The sequence below is a fragment of the Monodelphis domestica genome, chromosome 7, assembly GCF_027887165.1.
Source record: "Monodelphis domestica isolate mMonDom1 chromosome 7, mMonDom1.pri, whole genome shotgun sequence".
NCBI classification, from domain to species: domain Eukaryota; kingdom Metazoa; phylum Chordata; class Mammalia; order Didelphimorphia; family Didelphidae; genus Monodelphis; species Monodelphis domestica.
This window is the reverse complement of record NC_077233.1, coordinates 229,146,296-229,165,008: the sequence shown is the minus strand read 5'-3', so window position 1 is coordinate 229,165,008 and position 18,713 is coordinate 229,146,296. Positions and strand designations below refer to the sequence as shown.

The 18,713-nt window shown below is 35.0% G+C and overlaps 2 protein-coding genes across 5 annotated transcripts in view; one reads left to right on the top strand and one right to left on the bottom strand.

Annotated features, from left to right (window-relative positions):
- METTL9 (methyltransferase 9, His-X-His N1(pi)-histidine) overlaps positions 1–16,920 on the top strand; it is a 67,476-nt gene extending 50,556 nt beyond the window's left edge. For 2 of the 3 annotated variants that reach the window (XM_007498253.3, XM_001366926.5), the window contains exon 5: positions 16,214–16,920. In XM_007498253.3, the coding sequence (XP_007498315.1) occupies positions 16,214–16,419 (206 nt within the window). In that variant the 3' untranslated portion in view covers positions 16,420–16,920. The remainder of the gene's footprint in view (positions 1–16,213) is intronic. The other variant, XM_007498252.3, reaches the window with a different exon arrangement.
- Positions 5,431–15,027, bottom strand: IGSF6 (immunoglobulin superfamily member 6). Of its 2 annotated transcripts, XM_007498250.2 has the most exons (6): positions 14,953–15,027; positions 13,173–13,535; positions 9,719–9,825; positions 8,780–8,833; positions 8,337–8,414; positions 5,431–6,281 (listed from the first exon to the last, which is right to left on the bottom strand). In XM_007498250.2, the coding sequence occupies exons 1-6, from the start codon at positions 15,017–15,019 to the stop codon at positions 6,231–6,233; spliced, it is 720 nt and encodes a 239-aa protein (XP_007498312.2). In that variant the 5' UTR covers positions 15,020–15,027; the 3' UTR covers positions 5,431–6,230. The 2 variants fall into 2 exon arrangements, with proteins under 2 accessions (XP_007498312.2, XP_056662508.1); XM_056806530.1 differs by lacking the exon at positions 5,431–6,281 and having other exon boundaries at positions 7,718–8,414.
- Positions 16,921–18,713: the final 1,793 nt, after the last annotated feature.

Sequence of the window (18,713 nt, the reverse complement as noted above, 5' to 3'; positions counted from 1 at the left end):
TTTTGTTCCAAGATGAACCTTCCAGAATCTCTGTGGTCCATTAGTTTTTATGATTGGGGGGGGGGGGGGTGATTTTATTTTTTTCATTTTTAAAATTTTATTTATTTTTGGGGGGCATTATTTTATTTGGTCATTTCCAAACATTATTCATTGGAAACAAAGATCATTTTCTTTTCCTCCTCCCCCTGCCACCACCTCTCCCACAGCCGACGCATGATTCCACTGGGTAGCACATGTGTCCTTGATTCGAACTCATTTCCATGTTGTTGGTATTTGCATTAGAGTGTTCATTTAGAGTAGGGGGGTTGATTTTAAATGAGTATTCTCTTATAACAGTGACCATTATTCATTATTTGTATGATCATACATGTATAAGCCAAATCAAATTGCTTAACATCTAAGGGAGGGAGGGAGACAATTAGTATTTTATAATGTTGGGAAATGTATATTGAAAATTATTATTACATGTAATTGGGAAAATGAAATATCTTTGAATTTTAAAAAGAATGATACAGGAAAATAGGGACACTAATGCACTGTTGGTAAAGTTGTGAGTGAATACTGATCCAACCATTTTGAAGAATAACTTGGAACTAAGTAAAGGGCTAGACAACGGTGTACTACTAGATCTGTAATCTAAAGTGGTCAAATAAAAAGGAAAAGAAACTATATATATATATATAAAGAATCTCTGATTGTTCAAATAGAGACAATATTAAAATGTGTCTCTTTAATCTGTCAATAAGCTGATGGAAGTGCTATGGTGGCTTGGTAGATGAATAAACACTGTACTATTACCCCATTGTATTATGGACAATAATTGCTTTAGCTCCTTTAAAATCAATTATTTGTTTATTCAGTTACATGTAGAAACTATTTTTGACAATTGTTTTCTGACATTTTAGGATTCAGATCTTCTTCCTTCATTTCCCATCCTACCCCTCCCTGAGGCAGTAAATAGTCTGATATAGGTACCAGTACTTTCATGCAATACATATTTCCATAGTACTCATGACTTGATAGAAGACACATTTCAAAAATACAATAAAAATCTCATGAAGGAAGCAAAATAGAAGATGGAATGCTTTGATCTGCCCTTAGACTCCATCAGTTCCTTCTTTAGCTGTGGATAGGATTTTTCATTGTGAATCCCTTGTGGTTAACTTAGAAACTTGTTTTGCTGATAATGGTGTAGTCCTTTACAAGTCATCATTGCCTAATTTTTCTGTTACACTATACATTGTTCCCCTGGTTCTGCTCACTTCAAATTGCATCAGTTCTTATAAGTCTTTCCAGGTTTTTCTGAACTCAGTCTATTTATAATTTCTTATGACACAGTAGTATTCCATCACAACCATATAACACAACTTGTTCATCCATCCAAGTGATGGACAACCCCACAGTTTCTAATTCTTTGCCACTACAAAAAGAACTACTGAAAATATTTTGGTATAGGTAGGTCCTTTTCCCTTATCTCTGATCTCTTTGGGCTACAGGTCCAGTAGTGGTATTCCTGGGTCAAAGGGTATTCATAGTTCTGTGGTCCTTTGAGCCTATTCCTCCATATTCCTCACCAGGATGGTTTTTTAGTTTGCAGTTCCACCAACAGTGTATTAGTTTACCAATTTTCCTGTAACCCCTCCAACATTTATCATTTTCTTTTTTGGTCACGTTAGCCAATCTGATATAGGGGTGAGGTGGTAGCTCAAAGTTGTTTTAATTTGCATTTCTCTAATTGGTAGTGATTTGGGGCATTTTTTCATATGATTACAAATAGTTTTAATTTCTTCCTCTGAGAACTACCTGTTCATATCCTTTGACCATTTTGCAGTTGGGGAATGCTTCATATTCTTGTAAATTTGACTCAATTCTCGAGAAATGAGACTTTTGTCAGAGATACTTGCTATAAATTTTTTCCCCAAAGTTGTTCTTTCCCTTTAAATCTTGTTTGTATTTTTTGTTGTTGTTGTTCAAATTCTTTAAAACTTAATGTATTCAAAATCATCTACTTCCTTTTTCATAATGTTCTCTATGGGTTTAGTGTGTGTGTGAATATATGAAAGTATGTGTATAATTGATTTTTTTTTTTTTGCAATATGTATTTCATTAACTTAATTGGCTTAAAGTCTAGCAGTCAATGAGGATGGGTGGGAAGCCTGGGCTTCCTTGCGTTCTGGAGACTTTTGATGGGATTAAGTAAATTCAGCTTGGTTGGGCTGGGTTTGCTTTGAGTTTTAAACTTCCTGGACGGCTGGAGTAAATATGGAGGATCTCCAAAGCTCTGGCCAGGCTGCCAGGTCTATGCTCCTTCTAGGCTGCCATCTTGACTCCGCCTTTAGGTTTCTGTTTTTTTAGAAGACCCTGCTCTCTAAGGGGGGAGGGGTCATGGCCTCCCTGGGCTCTGAGGGCTCCTGATGGGAATAGGTTCAGCTGGTTTGGGCAGAATGAGCCCTGAAGCAAAAAACCTCCTCCACAATCTGTGTTGAATGCTCAGAGACTGGCCCAGGTTGCTTTCAAGGAATGCCCTTTGGAGCAACCTCTTTGCCGACCCTGAGGTTTCTGTTCTTTCAGAAGCTCTGAGGGCTCCTGATGGGATTAAGTTCAGCTGGTGTGGGCTGAATGATCCCCGAACAACAACAACAACAAAACTCCTCCTCTACAGTCTGTGTTGAATGCCCAGAGACTGGCCCAGGTTACTTTCAAAGTAAGCTCTTCGGAGCAACCCCTTTGCCAGCCTTGAGGTTTCTGTCCTTTCAGTAGCTCTGAGGGCTCCTGATGGGATTGGGTTCAGCTGGTGCCCTAAAGCTGGAATCTCCCTTGAGACTCAGATGGAAGGACCCAGCCAGGGGGCTACAGGCTTCTCTCTATGTTTCCCTGCCGTCTGTGTTGGGCGCCCCGGAGACTGGCTCAGGTTGCTTTCAAGGTGAGTCCTTCAGAATAGCCAGCCCCGAGGCCCTTTTGCCAGCCCTGAAGTTCTCGCTGCTGCCCTGGGCTCAGCACTCTGGGTTGGGGGGGATGGGTCCTGGGACCTTCCTTCTGCCTACCTCTTAGATCCGAGTGATCTAGGGTTCTGGCTTTTGGGGGCCGTACCATTTGATCCAGGTCCAGGAGGAGGGTTCCCCGGGTCTATCCTATTGTTCAGCTTGAATTTCGGTGTCCTAGGAGCACTCAGTTTGCGATCGGTAAGGAAGGGTTTCCGAGGTCTGAACTTTCGCTGCTTCTAAGCTGCCATCTTGACCGGAAGTCCATTTCATTAACTTAAACCTTGATGCTTAAGACCTTATTTATTTTTGCCTTAAATAAAACATATTACCAAAATACTTACAAGAAAGTCTCTAAGTGATGTGTATATTTTTATATGTAGATGGAAAATGACTTTAGTTCTGGCTCAGGGGAGTCCTTAAAAATCATATTGGAGGAAATTGTGGGAAAGACAGTTGAGACTTTGATTTCTTTTCTTTTAATTTTTTAATTTTCAAGTTAAGTTTATTTCCTTTTGTTAAAAAATTGTTTCCTCAATTACATGAAAAAACAATTTTTAACCTTCCTTTTTAAAAGTTTGAGCCAAAATCTCCCTCTCCCTCTTTTCCTTCCCTCCTCCTTCCCTGAGCAAGCAATCTGATACAGACTTTACATGTATAATAGCATAAAACATCTTTCTATATTAGTCATTTTGTAAAAGAGAACTTTAACAAACAAAAGAAAAGTGAAATATAATATGCCTCAGTCTGCATTTATGTTCCATCATTTTTTCTCTGGAGGCAGATGGCATTTTTCATGAGTCCTTGAGGATTTTTTTGAATCATTGTAGTGCTAAGCAGCCAAACCGTTTACAAATGTTGATCATACAATATTGCTGTTAAAGTATACAATGTTTTCCTGGTTCTGCTCACTTAACTTTTCATTAGTTCATGTATGTCTTTCTAGGTTTTTCTGAAATCATATTTCTCATTTCTTATAGCAGTAGCATTCCATTACAATCATATATCACAGATTGTTCAACTATTCTCCAACTGATGGAGATCCTCTCAGTTTCTAATTCTTTGCTGCCACAAAGAGTTGCTATAAATATATTTTTTAAAAATAGGTCCTTTTCTCTTTTAAAAATCTCTTTGTTAAAAAGGAAAAATACATGTACAAAAATATTTATAGCTGCACTCTTTATGGTGGCAACAAATTGGAAAATGAGGGGATGACCTTCGATTGGGGAATGGCCAAACAAATTGTGGTATCTATTGGTGATGGGATGCTATTGTGCTGAAAGGAATAATGAACTGGAGGAAGTCCATGTGAACTGCAACAACCTCCAGGAATTGATGCAGAGAACCAGGAGAACATTATACACAGAGACTGAAACACAGAGACTGTGGTACAATCAAATGTAATTGACTTCTCTACTAGCAGCAATGCAATGACCCAGGACAATTCTGAGGGACTTATGAGAAAGAACACTATCCACATCCAGAGAAAGAACTGTGGGAGTAGAAACGCAGAAGAAAAACATTTCCTTGATCACATAGTTCAATGGGGATATGATTGAGGATGTAGACTCTAAATGATCACTCTATTCAAATATTAATAATAAGGAGCTAGGTCTTGATCAGTGATACATGTAAAATCCAGTTGAATTGCTCATTGGCTTCAGGAGGGTGGAGGGAGGAGGGGAGGGAAAGAATATGAATCATTTTAACCATGGAAAAATATTCTAAATAAACAAATTTTTAAGAAAAAGAAAAAAAATCTCTTTGGGATACAGACCAAGTTAATGGTATTTCTGGATCAAAGGATATGCACAGTTTTAAAGCTCTTTAGGCATAGTTCTAAATTGCTCTCCTGAATGGTTGGATCAATTTACAACTCCATCAACAGTGTTTTAGTGTCCAAATTTTCCCACATCTCCTCCAGCATTTATTTTTCCCCTTTTCTGCCCCATTAGCCAATCTGATAGGTATAACGAGCTTCAGAGTTGTTTTAATTTGCATTTATCTAATTTTGGGCAACGAAGAGCATTTTTTTTTCCATATGGATGATATAAAGGCCCTTATTTCTTCATCTGAAAAGTTCTCGTTCATATCCTTTGACTGTTTTATCAATTGGGAAATGATTTAGTTCCTTATAAATTTGACTCAGTTCTCTGGATATTTGAGAAATGAGGCCTTTATCAGAGATACTTGCTATAAAAAAACTTTCCCCAGCTTTTTCCTTTTTTTTTTAATTCTTGGTTGCATAGGTTTTGTTTGTGCAAAACCTTTTTAGTTTAATATAATCAAAACTATCCATTTTGCATTCTATATTCTTTCTAACTCTTGTTTGGTCATAAATTCTTCCCTTATCCATAGATTTGACAGGTAGACTATTTTGTGCTCCTCTAATTTGCTAATGGTAGTACCCTTTACAATTAAATCATGTATCCATTTTGACCTCCTTTTTCCAGTTTTTCCAGCAGTTTTTGTTAAATAGTGATTTCTTCTCCCAAAAGCTTGGATCCATAGGCATTTACTACTATGTATTGTGTAGCTATTCCATTCCACTGATTTATTGCTCTATTTCTTAGCCAGTACCAGATTATTTTGATGATTGCAGCTTGAGATCTGTTACTCCTATTATCCTATGATTCCATTGGTAAAGGGAAAGCAATTAGCAACTTTCCTATATATATATGCATCAAAGTTACTACTTGAACTTGGACCTTCTTGACTCAGAGACATACTTACCTGACAGAAGGATGCCTTGTTTCTTTTTGGTACAATGTAGTTAATACTTTGAAACTAGACCCCTTCCCCTCCATAAAAATGTAGAACTCTGCTGTAATATTTATTGTTTAGTCAGTTGCCCATTTATAACATTGTCTGGCAAAATTAACTTGACTCTGTCATATTATTTCACCTACTTTTTCATTTTCTTAAAACTCACTTAGGTAGAATGCTACTGATACACAGGAAATGTAATTTTTAAATGGACTTTAAAAAATTAACCTCTTCAAATTTTTAATAAATTCATGATAGGAAATAGCTTTTTGTTTTTTTTTATTATAATAGTTAGTTTTCTTCAAAGTGTTTTTAAATTACTAAGATATCTTTTTGAATTTTGCTTTGGTTGCTTTGTAAAGTATTTTTAAAATCTCTAATCAGTGTAGGTTGTTTACTGCATATATAGCTTCTTGCATAAAATTTCCAGTGGCTTCATTGAAAAACTAGTGCTTTAAAAGGTAAGAGAGTCCTCGCTGAGCTTTAAAAGTTGGAATGTGCTCTTCTATTTTCATAGATGATGTCATCTTTCTCCTAAAGAAAAATAAGCTACATTTAAATTGCTCTGATCATTTACCATTGTCAAGAAATTTCTATTCTTAATACTGGGAAATAACAATCATTCCAAATAGCCCTAGAGAGGTGCAAAAGGGAAAATACGGTTTTTCCATTTAATAGAATGAGAGATGAAAGCGGAAACGTTTGTTTTAGGTCACTTTGTCAGACTAGAATATCAAAAATCCTTTTTTCTAGTTGTATACTACCTTCTCCTTTCCTTAAAAATATCTTTAGGGGGCAGTAGGGTAGTGAAGTGGATTGAGAGCCAGTTCTAGAGACGGGAGGTCCTGGGCTCAAATCTGGCCTCAGACACTTCCTAGCTGTGTGATCCTCAGCAAATCACTTAACTCCCATTGCCTATTCCTTACCACTCTTACCAATACTGTGTATTGGTTCCAAGGCAGAAGGTAAGGGTTTTTAATATATATATATATATGTAATCTTTAATGAGACCAGATTATGAAAAGACATTTTTTAAAATTACCATTTGTACTTGTTTTACCTTTAGGCTTTGGAATACCTATACTTCTGTTATTCTAAATTACTCAATAGTTTAATATATATGAATAAATGAATTTATTTAGACATTAATAGTGTGACAGTCTCTCATGTTTTAAAACTATAGTGTTTTTCTGCTACATCTTAACATAACATTTTGTGATGTGATAGACAGGGGGACCAGTAAAAATGAATTAGGTGAATGAGTTCATTGTCATTTAAAGTAAAATATTATTATAGGTATTTTAAACTTATAAAGTACCAAATTCCCATTCATAATTATTTTATACTATTCAGATACAAAGATTAGCTCTGTATATCTGTTCTGTCATTTTTAAAGTTGCCCCTTATTTGAACGTCCTGCTTCTGTACTGTTCTAAGAATTTTTAGAATTTATATGCAATTACATATTTGGAAACTGTCTGATTTCTTTTCTTTTTTTTTTTTAGAAATAATTTGACTTTTCATCTCCTTGGTTGAAAAACTCCTAATTTCTCAGTAGCATTTATCTATTATCCTTCCTTGTGTGGATTTAACATTGTCTTACTAACAGGAATTTTTGTTTCCTATTTTACATATATGCTTTTCTGGGACCTATGAATTTTTTTCCTTCTGGTTCTAACAGTTCATTTCTTTAGCCCATGAAAGGAGTTATTTCATTGTACCTCAATTTCCTTTTTGGAAATAAAGCAGAAATCAATATAACTACTAGCAAGCACTTCCTCCTTGCTTTTGCTTTCATGAATTCATTTTATCTCTTAAGTGTTGGTCCACTGAGAATTTATTATTAAAAGCTTAAAAGAAACCTACATCAGAAGTTTCATATGATAAGCCTTGTACTGTCATGTTCTCTTTGGTTTATGGTTAAAAAAGTCTTTCACCATCTGAATTTTTGTTTTCTAATTTGGGGCTTATTGAAGCAAAATTCTTTCCCCTATGAGGGCACAAATTTTGAAAGAGTATCCTTTGTAATTATTAACCCAAAAGGTTATTTAAAAAAGAAAACTTTTGGCCTTTCTATTTAGTCTTTCCAGAAGAGGACAGCTTAAGTGTACCAGCTCGTATGGGACTTACATGAAAATGAATCCCAGGTTGTTTGAAGTAGTAGATATTAACACAGACTTCCACACACTACATTTGGAAATAAGTAACTATCTTTCATTGATTAGGTGAATATTTATTGAGCACTTATTCTGTACAATGCATTGTTAAGGGTGATATAGAGAATATAAAAAAAGATATAATCCTAGCTCTTTGTGGAGTTTCCAGTCTAATGTACAAAATGCCCATGTCTGTTGAAAAGATTGCCTGTATCCAATGGTTCTGTATTGATCTATGAGCTATATTTATAAGGAAGTTCCATAATATTTATTATTCTATACAATATTATTTAGCATTTGAGAAAATCAACTTTCTTTGAGAATCTTATTTTAGTCATTTTTAAAAGAAAGCATAGCTATTTATTTACTATACACTTTCAATATGAGTTTTTATAAAATAAGACATAGCAAGTTTGTGATAGAGAATACTTACTGGTTGTTTTGTTTCCACATATCTCTTGTGATATAATTCTTGTGCAATTTCCTGAAAAACATGTCGAGCACTTCTCTTCTATTAAAAAGGGTGAGAAAATTATTATTTTTTTTGTGGCTTAAATTAGGACAGAGAAGGGATAGTTTCTCTATATTACCAATATTTCCCCCTCTCCCTAAGAACTTTGACTTTATTGTGTGCTTTTTATAAGTACATCAATTGAAAGTTATGGCTGAATAATGTAAAATTAAATGACATTTTGTGGATAAAAGAGGGACTCCTGAATTGTCTGAGCTTGTTTCTAGTGACAGAACTGATTTGTGACATAATGCTTTTTTGGGGAGATCTAATTACCTATTTTAATATGTATTGTATTTTAACTTATTCTTTATGGATAGTCATACTTTTTATATGTTGTATAAGCATTAATGTATATTCTCTACCTTTGGTGGTTCTTCATCAGTTCCTGTTTTCCTTGGCATTTTCAATTTTAACTGCTAAAGAAAGGAAAATGTTTTTAAGAAAATGTTTATGTATTCTAAAGAATTATGGGTGTTAACCTATTGCTGTAGCACAGAGGTTCTAAACCAGAGATCCATGAACTTTTCAAAACAATTTTTGATAACGATTTCAGTATAATAAAGTTTCCTTTGTAATCTTACTTATTTTATTCATTATTTAAAACCATTTTGATAAGAAGGGGGTGATCTACAGATTTTACCAGACTACCAAAGGTATCCATAACACAAAAAGGGTTAATAACCCTTGTCCTAGGTATAAGGTCCAAGTTTTTCCATAACATTCAACATAATATTTAGTTAGTATAAAACAAAAATAGTGTTCACATCATTTTCTGAAATGTACACAAATATTTTAAAATCATTAATAAAATAAATTAAACTGGTCAGTTTGACGACAATGGCAAGAGTTGTACCAATAGAAAGTGCAATGAATACAAATGAAATATGCCATTCTATGTGCTTTGGTCTTCTTAATTGTTTCAAGTTAGCTTCTAATTTTTTCATCAACACTGTATCTGTTAATAGTCTTTTACTAAGACATGTTTTATATCTGTATTATTCAGTTAGAACTATAAACTTATGCAATTTTTGCAAGAATGGATCATATATAAATTTTTAGGAAGTGCTCTGAGGTGGAGAAAAAAGATTTTATAAATATATTCCAGTTAATGTTTTCAATAATGTAAAAATCTGTCTCTTCGAAGACTATGTAGTAATATATATTCTCCATGTGGCATTGCCTCAGGGTGTAAAGGGGAACAGATTTAGAGTTGTTTGTGATACGACTCTTGAAAGGATGGGAATTATTTCCTTATTGATAATATTAAATGTAAAAGGAAAGCCAAAAGAAGTTTGTCTTACTTTGGAGATGACTATGAAGATCACACTTAGGGCAGCAATATAGATGGATAGCAGAGATAAGAGGGCTATCAGAAGATTCTGTACTTCATGGCTGAGCAGTCTAGTCCCTTTATTAATAAAAAAAATAGCTGTAATAACTGTTGAAATGATTTTTTATAAAATTACTAACCAATATCATTTAGTTTATGTGCTAGAGAGAGAACTTGAATTTGCTCTGCTTGAACACTTAATAAAATTGCTGTACCAGGCCCTTTGCCTCAGTGTATGGCCAAACATAGTTTATCATCTCCTTAATCTGTTTGACTTGAAATTATATTTGCCTGAAGAATTCAGAATTTCCAAAGTTTAGCTAAATCATTCATTACAATGATTTTAAAAATCAGTGTTGTACATAGAATAACTTAAGACAAAATGAATATTTCAGGACAATTTAAAAATTAATATTTAAAACTAGTTTGATTTATTATTCACAAGTGTTATAAAAATAACATTTATAAGACTTTGCACTTTTTATAAAGTACATTCTTCACAACAAACCCAAGAAGTAGATAGTCCAAAGTAACTTATTATCCCCATTTTGGAGGAAATTGAGTCTCAGAGAGCTTATATGACTTTTCTGTAGTTACCAGTATTAGTAAGTAGCAGATCTGAAACTTGATTCACAAAGCCTAAAGCTCTTTCTATGATGGTCAGTGAGGTATTCAACTTTCTACCTTGGTTTTACCTTTGTTACTATGTCTTTTAAATAATGCTTAAAGAATTTGGGACTTTTCTTATACTTCCTCTACCATATAGATCACACCCCTTGGTAGAGTTTAAAGATTTGTCACCAAAGTTCTATTAATAAAATATAAACAATTTTGTCAAATGAGGGTATTAACATATCAAATGAGGATGTTGACCCGTTATTGTGTTTGTAGCACCAAAGATTTCAAATTCTCATTTCTTTTCTCCAAAAAGTAACTCCTTTTTTAGATGAGGTATCAACTTATTTCTTTTCTTAGTGAACAGTATACTAAATGTAAATGCTCATTAAGTATAACCAAATGATAGGAATCTATAGTAGAGGATTAAAAACAAGAAGTTAGAGATTTTAGAGTTTCTCTGAACATGACTTTAAAGATTAGAACTTAAGGGTAACTCAGTGGATAAAGAGAAGGTCCTGGGTTCGAATCTGACCTCAGACACTTCCTAGCTGTGTGACGTTTGGCAAGTCACTTAACCCCCATTGCCTAGCTCTTACTACTCTTCTGCCTTGGAACCAATATACAATATTGATTCCCATACAGAAGGTAGGAGTTTAAAAAGCAACTGGGACCTCACAAAATGTACCAGCTAATCTTATTACTGACATCCTGACAGCAATAATCTAGCCTCTTTTGCATACTGTATTTCTTCCTTCCAAGGGAAAGGATCCCTAAAAAACAAAAGAAGTAGGCTAGATCAAATGATAGAAATTGTAAAAATAAAAATCTGAATTGAAGGTTTTTTGAGGTACCCACAAATGATGTGAATCAGCACCTGACCAGGTAAAGCAGCAGAAGCAGAAAAGACCCCATTTCTGTTTTCTAAGAAATCCTTTGGTCTACTTGTGATTTAATGCCCTTATCTCTTTAAAAGCTTGTTCTTTTGTTAACAGGTTAGTTAATACACAGAAAACTTAGTGTACAATGGACAGTGAAGGCTCACAAGCTTCTAAATTGATTTTACTTTTTCCTTCTCTTATGTGTGATTTAAATAATACTGCAAAAGTCTAGGACAGTGATGGGGTGAGCCTTTTAGAGACTGTGTGCTATGCCCTCAGAGACCTGTGTTCTGTGGCTCCCCTCCCCACCTTGTGCCATGTGTATGTCATGTGCTGTGCACCCCCTCTCCCCTCCCCCCATGCTTCAGACAGGGGAGGAAGCACTTCTTTTGGGCTGTTGGGCAAAGGGGTGGGTGAGATGAGGACATTCATGAAAAGGGGGAGGAGAGTGGCCCAGGCTCTCCACTTCCCTCCCAGTTCTGTTGCATGTGAAGCGTTCCCTTTGAGCTGCTGGGCAGAGGGGTGGGTGAAGTGAAAAAATTTCCTCAGATTGATGGAGATGGGGAAGGGAGCAATTTCTCCCAGTCCCTCTGTCTTTATAGTAATGAACTCTGGTGGTCAATGGCTCACATGCCCACAGAGAGGGCTCTGTGTGTACTTTTTGTCATGTGTGCCATAGGTTTGCCACCACAGGTCCTTTCAGCAAGAGGAAGTATTTGCCTCTGTCTCTTTCCTTACAATATAGAAACCTTCTTTTGTCCTTGCAGAGCAGGCTAGCTTCAGACTCCTTGAGGTAATGGGAATGGACTATAGACTTGATGTTTAGGATTTTACTTCCAGAATCCCAAATTGACAAGGATGGAGTAGGGATGTAGTCAGCATTTTCTAGCCCAGGCTAGGATTGCTAAAGCTAAAAAGATGACTTTCCTAGAAAGGCCCAGAGACCATTCATTACCCTTTCCCCCAAATTTGAGTTTGCCATCTCTAAAGTGTTAAAAATTATTTTTGGTGTGGCAATGTGAAACATCTTCGAGAAAAAGCTGATCATCAATGAGTTTCCCTTTTTAATGTAGTATATTGTAGGGCTCAAGTCCCACCCTCTTTGCCTTATTGTTGTCTGGAGACCTGGATTTTCAATCAAATCTAGTAGGTCTCACAGGTCTGACCAAGCTTGAAAGACTTCTAGAACCAGTGAAATAATAGACTATATATCTCTTGCCCAAAGTTCAACTTAAGTTGAGGAAAGTTGTCACCACTTTGATCATGGGGTAATGAATTTGTCAGCTCCAGTAAAAGTCATTTGCTAAGTTATATTAGGGTTATAATCCAGATCAGTAGAGGAAGTACCCACATAGAATTACAAATCCATAAAGTATTAAAGGATGTTGTTATTATTACCAGTAATGATAATAACTCCCATTTATACAGTGCTTAAAGGTTTGCCAAATGTTTTTTACACAACAATTCAATAAGGTTAATAGAGAAAATAGTAAGAATTATCCTCCTTTTATAGATAAGAAAACTGAGTCTTAAGAGGTTCGATGGCTTGATCTATGATTACACAACTAAAAAAACCTAGGTGAACCCAGATCTCCTTCCCTCTTTCCACTGATATCTCATTGCCTTTACTTATTTTGACATATAATAGTCACCATAATTTGACCTAGTGGTAGAAGGATTTGGTCAGCTTTAGTGAATAAAATTTAAATATCTACTTTTATAAAGTAAGATTTAATTATCAGAAAGAGGGAGGAAGGAATAAGTGAAAGGGAGGAAAGAAATGGGGATCATGAATGGGTAATAGTTCAAAGATGACTAGCATCTTGGTTCTTATATTGATAGTTATTAGCAGTAAGTTTAAATAATTTCCATTAATTTTTAGATGAGTGGGTATTCTGGTGTTTTGAAATAAAATAAATGATGACCTACCTCTCACCACCAGCATTGTTCCTGGCCCTGTTTGCTTAGACCTTGGTTCATCTGATTCTGAAAATGCTATTCCACAGAAGTAAATTGCACTGTCATTTAAAGTTACTGTGTTTAGGGTGAGAGAAGCTTGATTTTGGGTCAGTGATTCAGTTATCGTAAATTTGCCGGCCTTGTCTAGGCATTGATTTGGACACAAATTTGCAGGTTGGTGGTAAGCATCTTGGCGAAACCATAGAACTTTAGGGTTCGATTTAGGGCAGTTGATAACAGAAAAATCACATTGTATAGTAATTGTTTTACAAGTGTAGTCAACTTCTAGAAAGGAAGGCTGTTGTATATTAACAGTACATGTTTGGATAGCACCTGTTGAAAAGAAATTGGTGAGAAAATTTAGTTTTGTTATTTTTTTCCCTCTTATTCATATTTCAGATTCTCTTTTGGATTTGAGAGACCTCCGGATTCTATTTATAATGACTTTTTTCTTAATTCTCCCAGCCATCATCAAAACACTTTTAACCTATGTAATTTAACAGCTCACATTTACAATAGTGCTTTATAAATCACTTCAATGCTACAACAGCTTTGAAGCAGAAATAGTATTGTATTTTTGAAGAAACTGAGACCAATTGAGACTTTCCCAAAGTCACACAGTTTACTGGTAGCAAGTCTGAGATTAGAACTCAGTGTGCATTTTCTCCCTCTCTCCTACCCATCTACCCATTCTTCCCCCCTCCCATCTCTTTTTCCTCTCAATAAAATAGCAGATGGTACAAAAGAAACACTTTACACTCTGAGATTTAAGGGTATTGCTTTTTGCTGAAAGAGAAACATAATAATAATATTAATTTCAATGGTTTCCTATTATGATATTGTTAAACACGGTCACTTTTTTATGTTAAGCAATACATTTACAAAAAGGGAAGTTTGGAGAAACAGTTGCATCACAATTTGTTCACATAAAAGTTCTCCAAAAAGTGACACAGAACTAGAACATTAAAAAAAAATTAAAATTGTTAAATTAAAATTTAGATTTAAATTAGCTTTTCAATTGCTAATTGTTTACATTTTTAAAGGATACTTGTCTAAAACAAAATTCTGTGGCAAATGTTTCCTTCCTATTTGGTTAAAAAAACAAACACCTCAGAGCTACTCACAGAGGTAGAGGGGGGAAAATTACTTTCAAAAATGAGATTGAGAAAAAAACTTATTTAAAAGTAGTTTTCCCTCCTTTGATTTGTGAGCAGATTGGAGATTTATTTCAGCTATTTGAAATGGGTTTCTGCATTGTAGAAAAGTTGCTTATAAAATCTCAATTTATAAAATAGATTATATTTATATTAGGGGATAATTTTAAATCTTAAGGCTTAAACAAGCCTCCTTTTGAATTGACTTGCCTAATTTCACTTTATACAATTTTCAGGAATACATCTTTGAACAAAGATTTACTGAATTCTTGCTGAGTATAAAACAAGACAGAAGCTTGATTAATAACTAAATTGTGATAACTACAAATTAAATTATTAAGAAATATACATCTGGTTCCTTGCTTTTAAATGTTCCTATTTAACATTTAGAGAAAGTAATTTTAAAAAGTAAATAGAAGACTCAAAGTCATTTTTGAACTTCATCTCTCTAGTGAATTGGTATTGCTATTCTTTAGACAATTTCCATTATGATATGCATTTTAAAATTAACATACTAGAGCTTAAACCTTAAAACCTAAATACATCAGAAGAAAAAGATAGTGATTCAATTACAGCAGGAAAAAAAGAAAGCTTACCAGTATACAATAGAATCAGGTTGAATTCCAGAGTGATAATAGTGACAGCTCTATTTGGGGTTGCCATCTTGTTGTACATATATTCAAAAATGAATTGGAACTTTTTTTTAAAGGAGTGGCTAGGGAGAGGAACTATAACTAGGAACTATAATCAGGAACTTTTAAAAATTACATCAATTTTTTTCACAGCCACAGAATTTCACCCTTCAGGATAGAAGTTTTAGTATATATTTTATTTCCAGATGTTGAATGATTGATTATTTTGAATTTTGGTGATGATTACTTTTCCTTTGTTAAGGGATTTTGACTTAGTTTTAATTAAATATGAAAGATAGTCAAGTGTTCATATATTCAGCAATGTGGCAGACTTCATGGGGGTGATAGTGGAATGTAGAAGATTGTGTATGGTATAGTCACCTTTCAGGGAATTGAGCTAGATGATTTCTGATGTCATTTCCAGCTCAAAATCTTTGATCTTTTCTGTAGTTGGAGAGACAAATACTGTATGTTTAAACCATATGTGTAAAAGAATTGCTGTATTGGGTTATATAAGTGATCCATCCCTGTATTGCTTTCCTACAGGAAATAAAGGGATGTTTTGATAATTAATGGTAATTGTTTTCTTCTAGGATATTATTCTCAAAGATTAAAAATATACCTTAGCCTTCCTTAAGTAATTAATAATTCCTAGATTTTTTTCCAAGTCCATTTTTACTTTTACCCTGATAATCCTATTGGTAATTAGTTCTATGAGGTTGCTACATATGATGGAAAGTAGTACTTTTTATTTGTGTTAAAACTAACTTCTATATTTCATAGTGGGTTTTTTTGTCATTTGTATTTGCAGATTTGGTGACCAAGTTCCTATTGCTATTGAATTGATATTCAATTGATATAGTAAACTGGCTAAAATGAAAGAACATTGTATATGCAAAAGAGACAGAGAGAGGGAGAGAGAGAAAGACAAGAGTCAGATTTGGGAATGAATAAAGTATAGTAAAAGGTAGTGGAGCAGCAATATAATAATAATAAGTGGAGCAGGGGAAAGGGTCAGATGTTTCTGCTTATATGGCTACAGGCAAGTCCCTTCACAAGGCCCTGAGTGTGCTTATCTATAAAATGAGCATTTGAACTGGGTGTCCTCAGAACCCTTAAAGCTCCAGTGCTATGGTCCTAAGAAGCCAGAATCTCAAGGAAATACAACTTTAAAAGAAAAGAGATCTAGTCAAGAATTTAACTTTTTATTTCCGTTTTGTTTCAGTAGGAGGCAAATGGGACAAGCCCTCTGAAATTTTGGACATTAAGGGACAGAACTGGGAAGAACAAGTGAACAGTCTGCCTGAAGTTTTCAGAAAAGCTGGTTTTGTGATTGAAGCTTTCACCAGGCTGCCATACTTATGTGAAGGTGACATGTATAATGACTACTATGTATTAGATGATGCTGTCTTCGTTCTCAAGCCAGTTTAAACATGAAGTTAAAAAAGTCCAGAGTCAAACCCAAGAAGCAGCCTCTAGAAGAGATGTTTGATTTAATGATGATATAAAGGGAGGGAGTTTGGGGATTGCCATTCTAAATATCATGTAAGAATTTAAGGCCAAAATACTAATGTATTTCTTTGTAGTATGTTTAAAAGGACAGTCGTGTTTTTTTAAAAGACTTCATTTGAGAATAATTTTTACCAGTTCTTAACTTTAACAGTGCAGTCCATAATCCAACTGTGACAATAGATATTTTTTATACTTAACTGCCATAGGGACTCATATCCAGACAAAGCAATAGTCACAATTACATACAACCAGTGTATGGATTGTTCTTAGTCAAGTGAAGACTGGCAATAAAGCTGTCCATTCAGTTCCAAACATTGTTTATAGTGTTGCAACTGATATTCTTCCATGTTAATTTACTTTCTCTCTGTCATTCTTCAGAAAATGTTTTTAATCATGCTAATAAACCTTTTTTTGAGATGACTTTGATGTCGTGTTTGAATTTGACGGAAGTTTAGTCAGAATCCAGAAAACCATTTGTTAGTGGCATCTTCATTTACTTTGGCTCCAGGATGAACTGAATGGTTATGTTCATGAAAGACATAATCATGATCTTCAATGATAGACTGGCTTTTGAGTCAGTCAGAGGTCAGACTGGTTATACCTTAGTGGGAAGCCTTTCATGAATTCCTTCAGGGAAGAGAAGATTAACCAATACCTCCCCTCTCCCATGAGACAAGATGTTCCCTTTGACTTGTTAGAAGCTTGTTAGATGCCCATCAATTGGGGAATGGCTGAACAAACTGTGGTATATGTTGGTGATGGAATACTATTGTGCTCAAAGGAATAATAAAGTGGAGAAGTTCCATGGAGACTGGAACAACCTCCAGGAAGTGATGCAGAGCGAGAGGAGCAGAACCAGGAGAACATTGTACACAGAGACTAATACACTGTGGTATAATCGAACGTAATGGACTTCTCCATTAGGGGCGGTGTAATGTCCCTGAACAACTTTCAGGGATCCAGGAGAAAAAAAACACCATTCATAAGCAAAGGATAAACTATGGGAGTGGAAACACCGAGAAAAAGCAACTGCCTGAATACAGAGGTTGAGGGGACATGACAGAGGACAGACTTTAAATGAACACTCTAATGCAAATACTATCAACAAAGCAATGGGTTCAAATCAAGAAAACATCTAATGCCCAGTGGACTTACGCGTCGGCTATGGGGGGTGGGGGGGAGGAAAAGAAAATGATCTATGTCTTTAACGAATAATGCTTGGAAATGATCAAATAAAATATATTTAAAAAAAAAAAAAGAAGCTTGTTAGAAGGGTGGAATCAGACTGAAATGCTGAGGTAGTCCAACTATTTAAAACAAAATGAAAGAAAATGCAAATAAATACTCTGCTCCACTGGATCATCATCTAAAAGATAAAGGTCTAAAAAAATTCATTCCTTTATTCTTAAGCTCTGGTCAAGCTCATTATGACAAAGAATGAGAAGACAAGTAACACTTATTTGGAAATATCAGACTGCTTTTCTGATGGAAGGATCATTGCTGAAAAACCAGAACTAGGTTTCTTCATTCTGGTCATGTGAAAACTTAAGTTCACAATTTCAAAGATAACTTAATTCTTTCTTAAACAATGTCTTTCACTTAGGATGCGAATTTGTAGCTGAGTTTTTGTGGCTCATGCCTATAATTCTAGCTGCCAGGGAGACCTTGGCTGATGGATCCCTTGGGCCCAGGAGTTCTGAACTGTATTAGGTAGGCTAAACTATTGTCTGTCTGTACTGTCAGTGTGGAGACAGAGGATCAAGTTGCTTATAGAGAGGCCAATCTGCCCCTTTACTTCCAGCCTGGGTGACATAGATTAATTATTTTGTTATTATTGGTAGGGATGCTGCAACAGTAAAGCAGTCTGAATGTCATCATTTATTTTTTCTTTCTGTTGTACTTGAACCCCTTCTCTGTGGCCATTCCCATCCCTTTCAAAAATCCTCTCAATAACACCCACTTACTATTATTATTATTTTAAATCCTTACCTTCTGTCTTAGAACCAGTACGGTAAGGGCTAGGTAGTGAGTATTAAGTGACTTACGCAGGGTCAAAAAACAGGAAATGTCTGAAGTCTAATTTGAACCCAGGATCTTCCATCTCTAGGCCTGTCTCTCAATCCATTGAGCCACCTAGTTACCCCCAAAATCTCCTTATTATTGACAAAGAACAGGGCGGGTTGTGTTTTTTTGTAAACTGATTATGATTCACT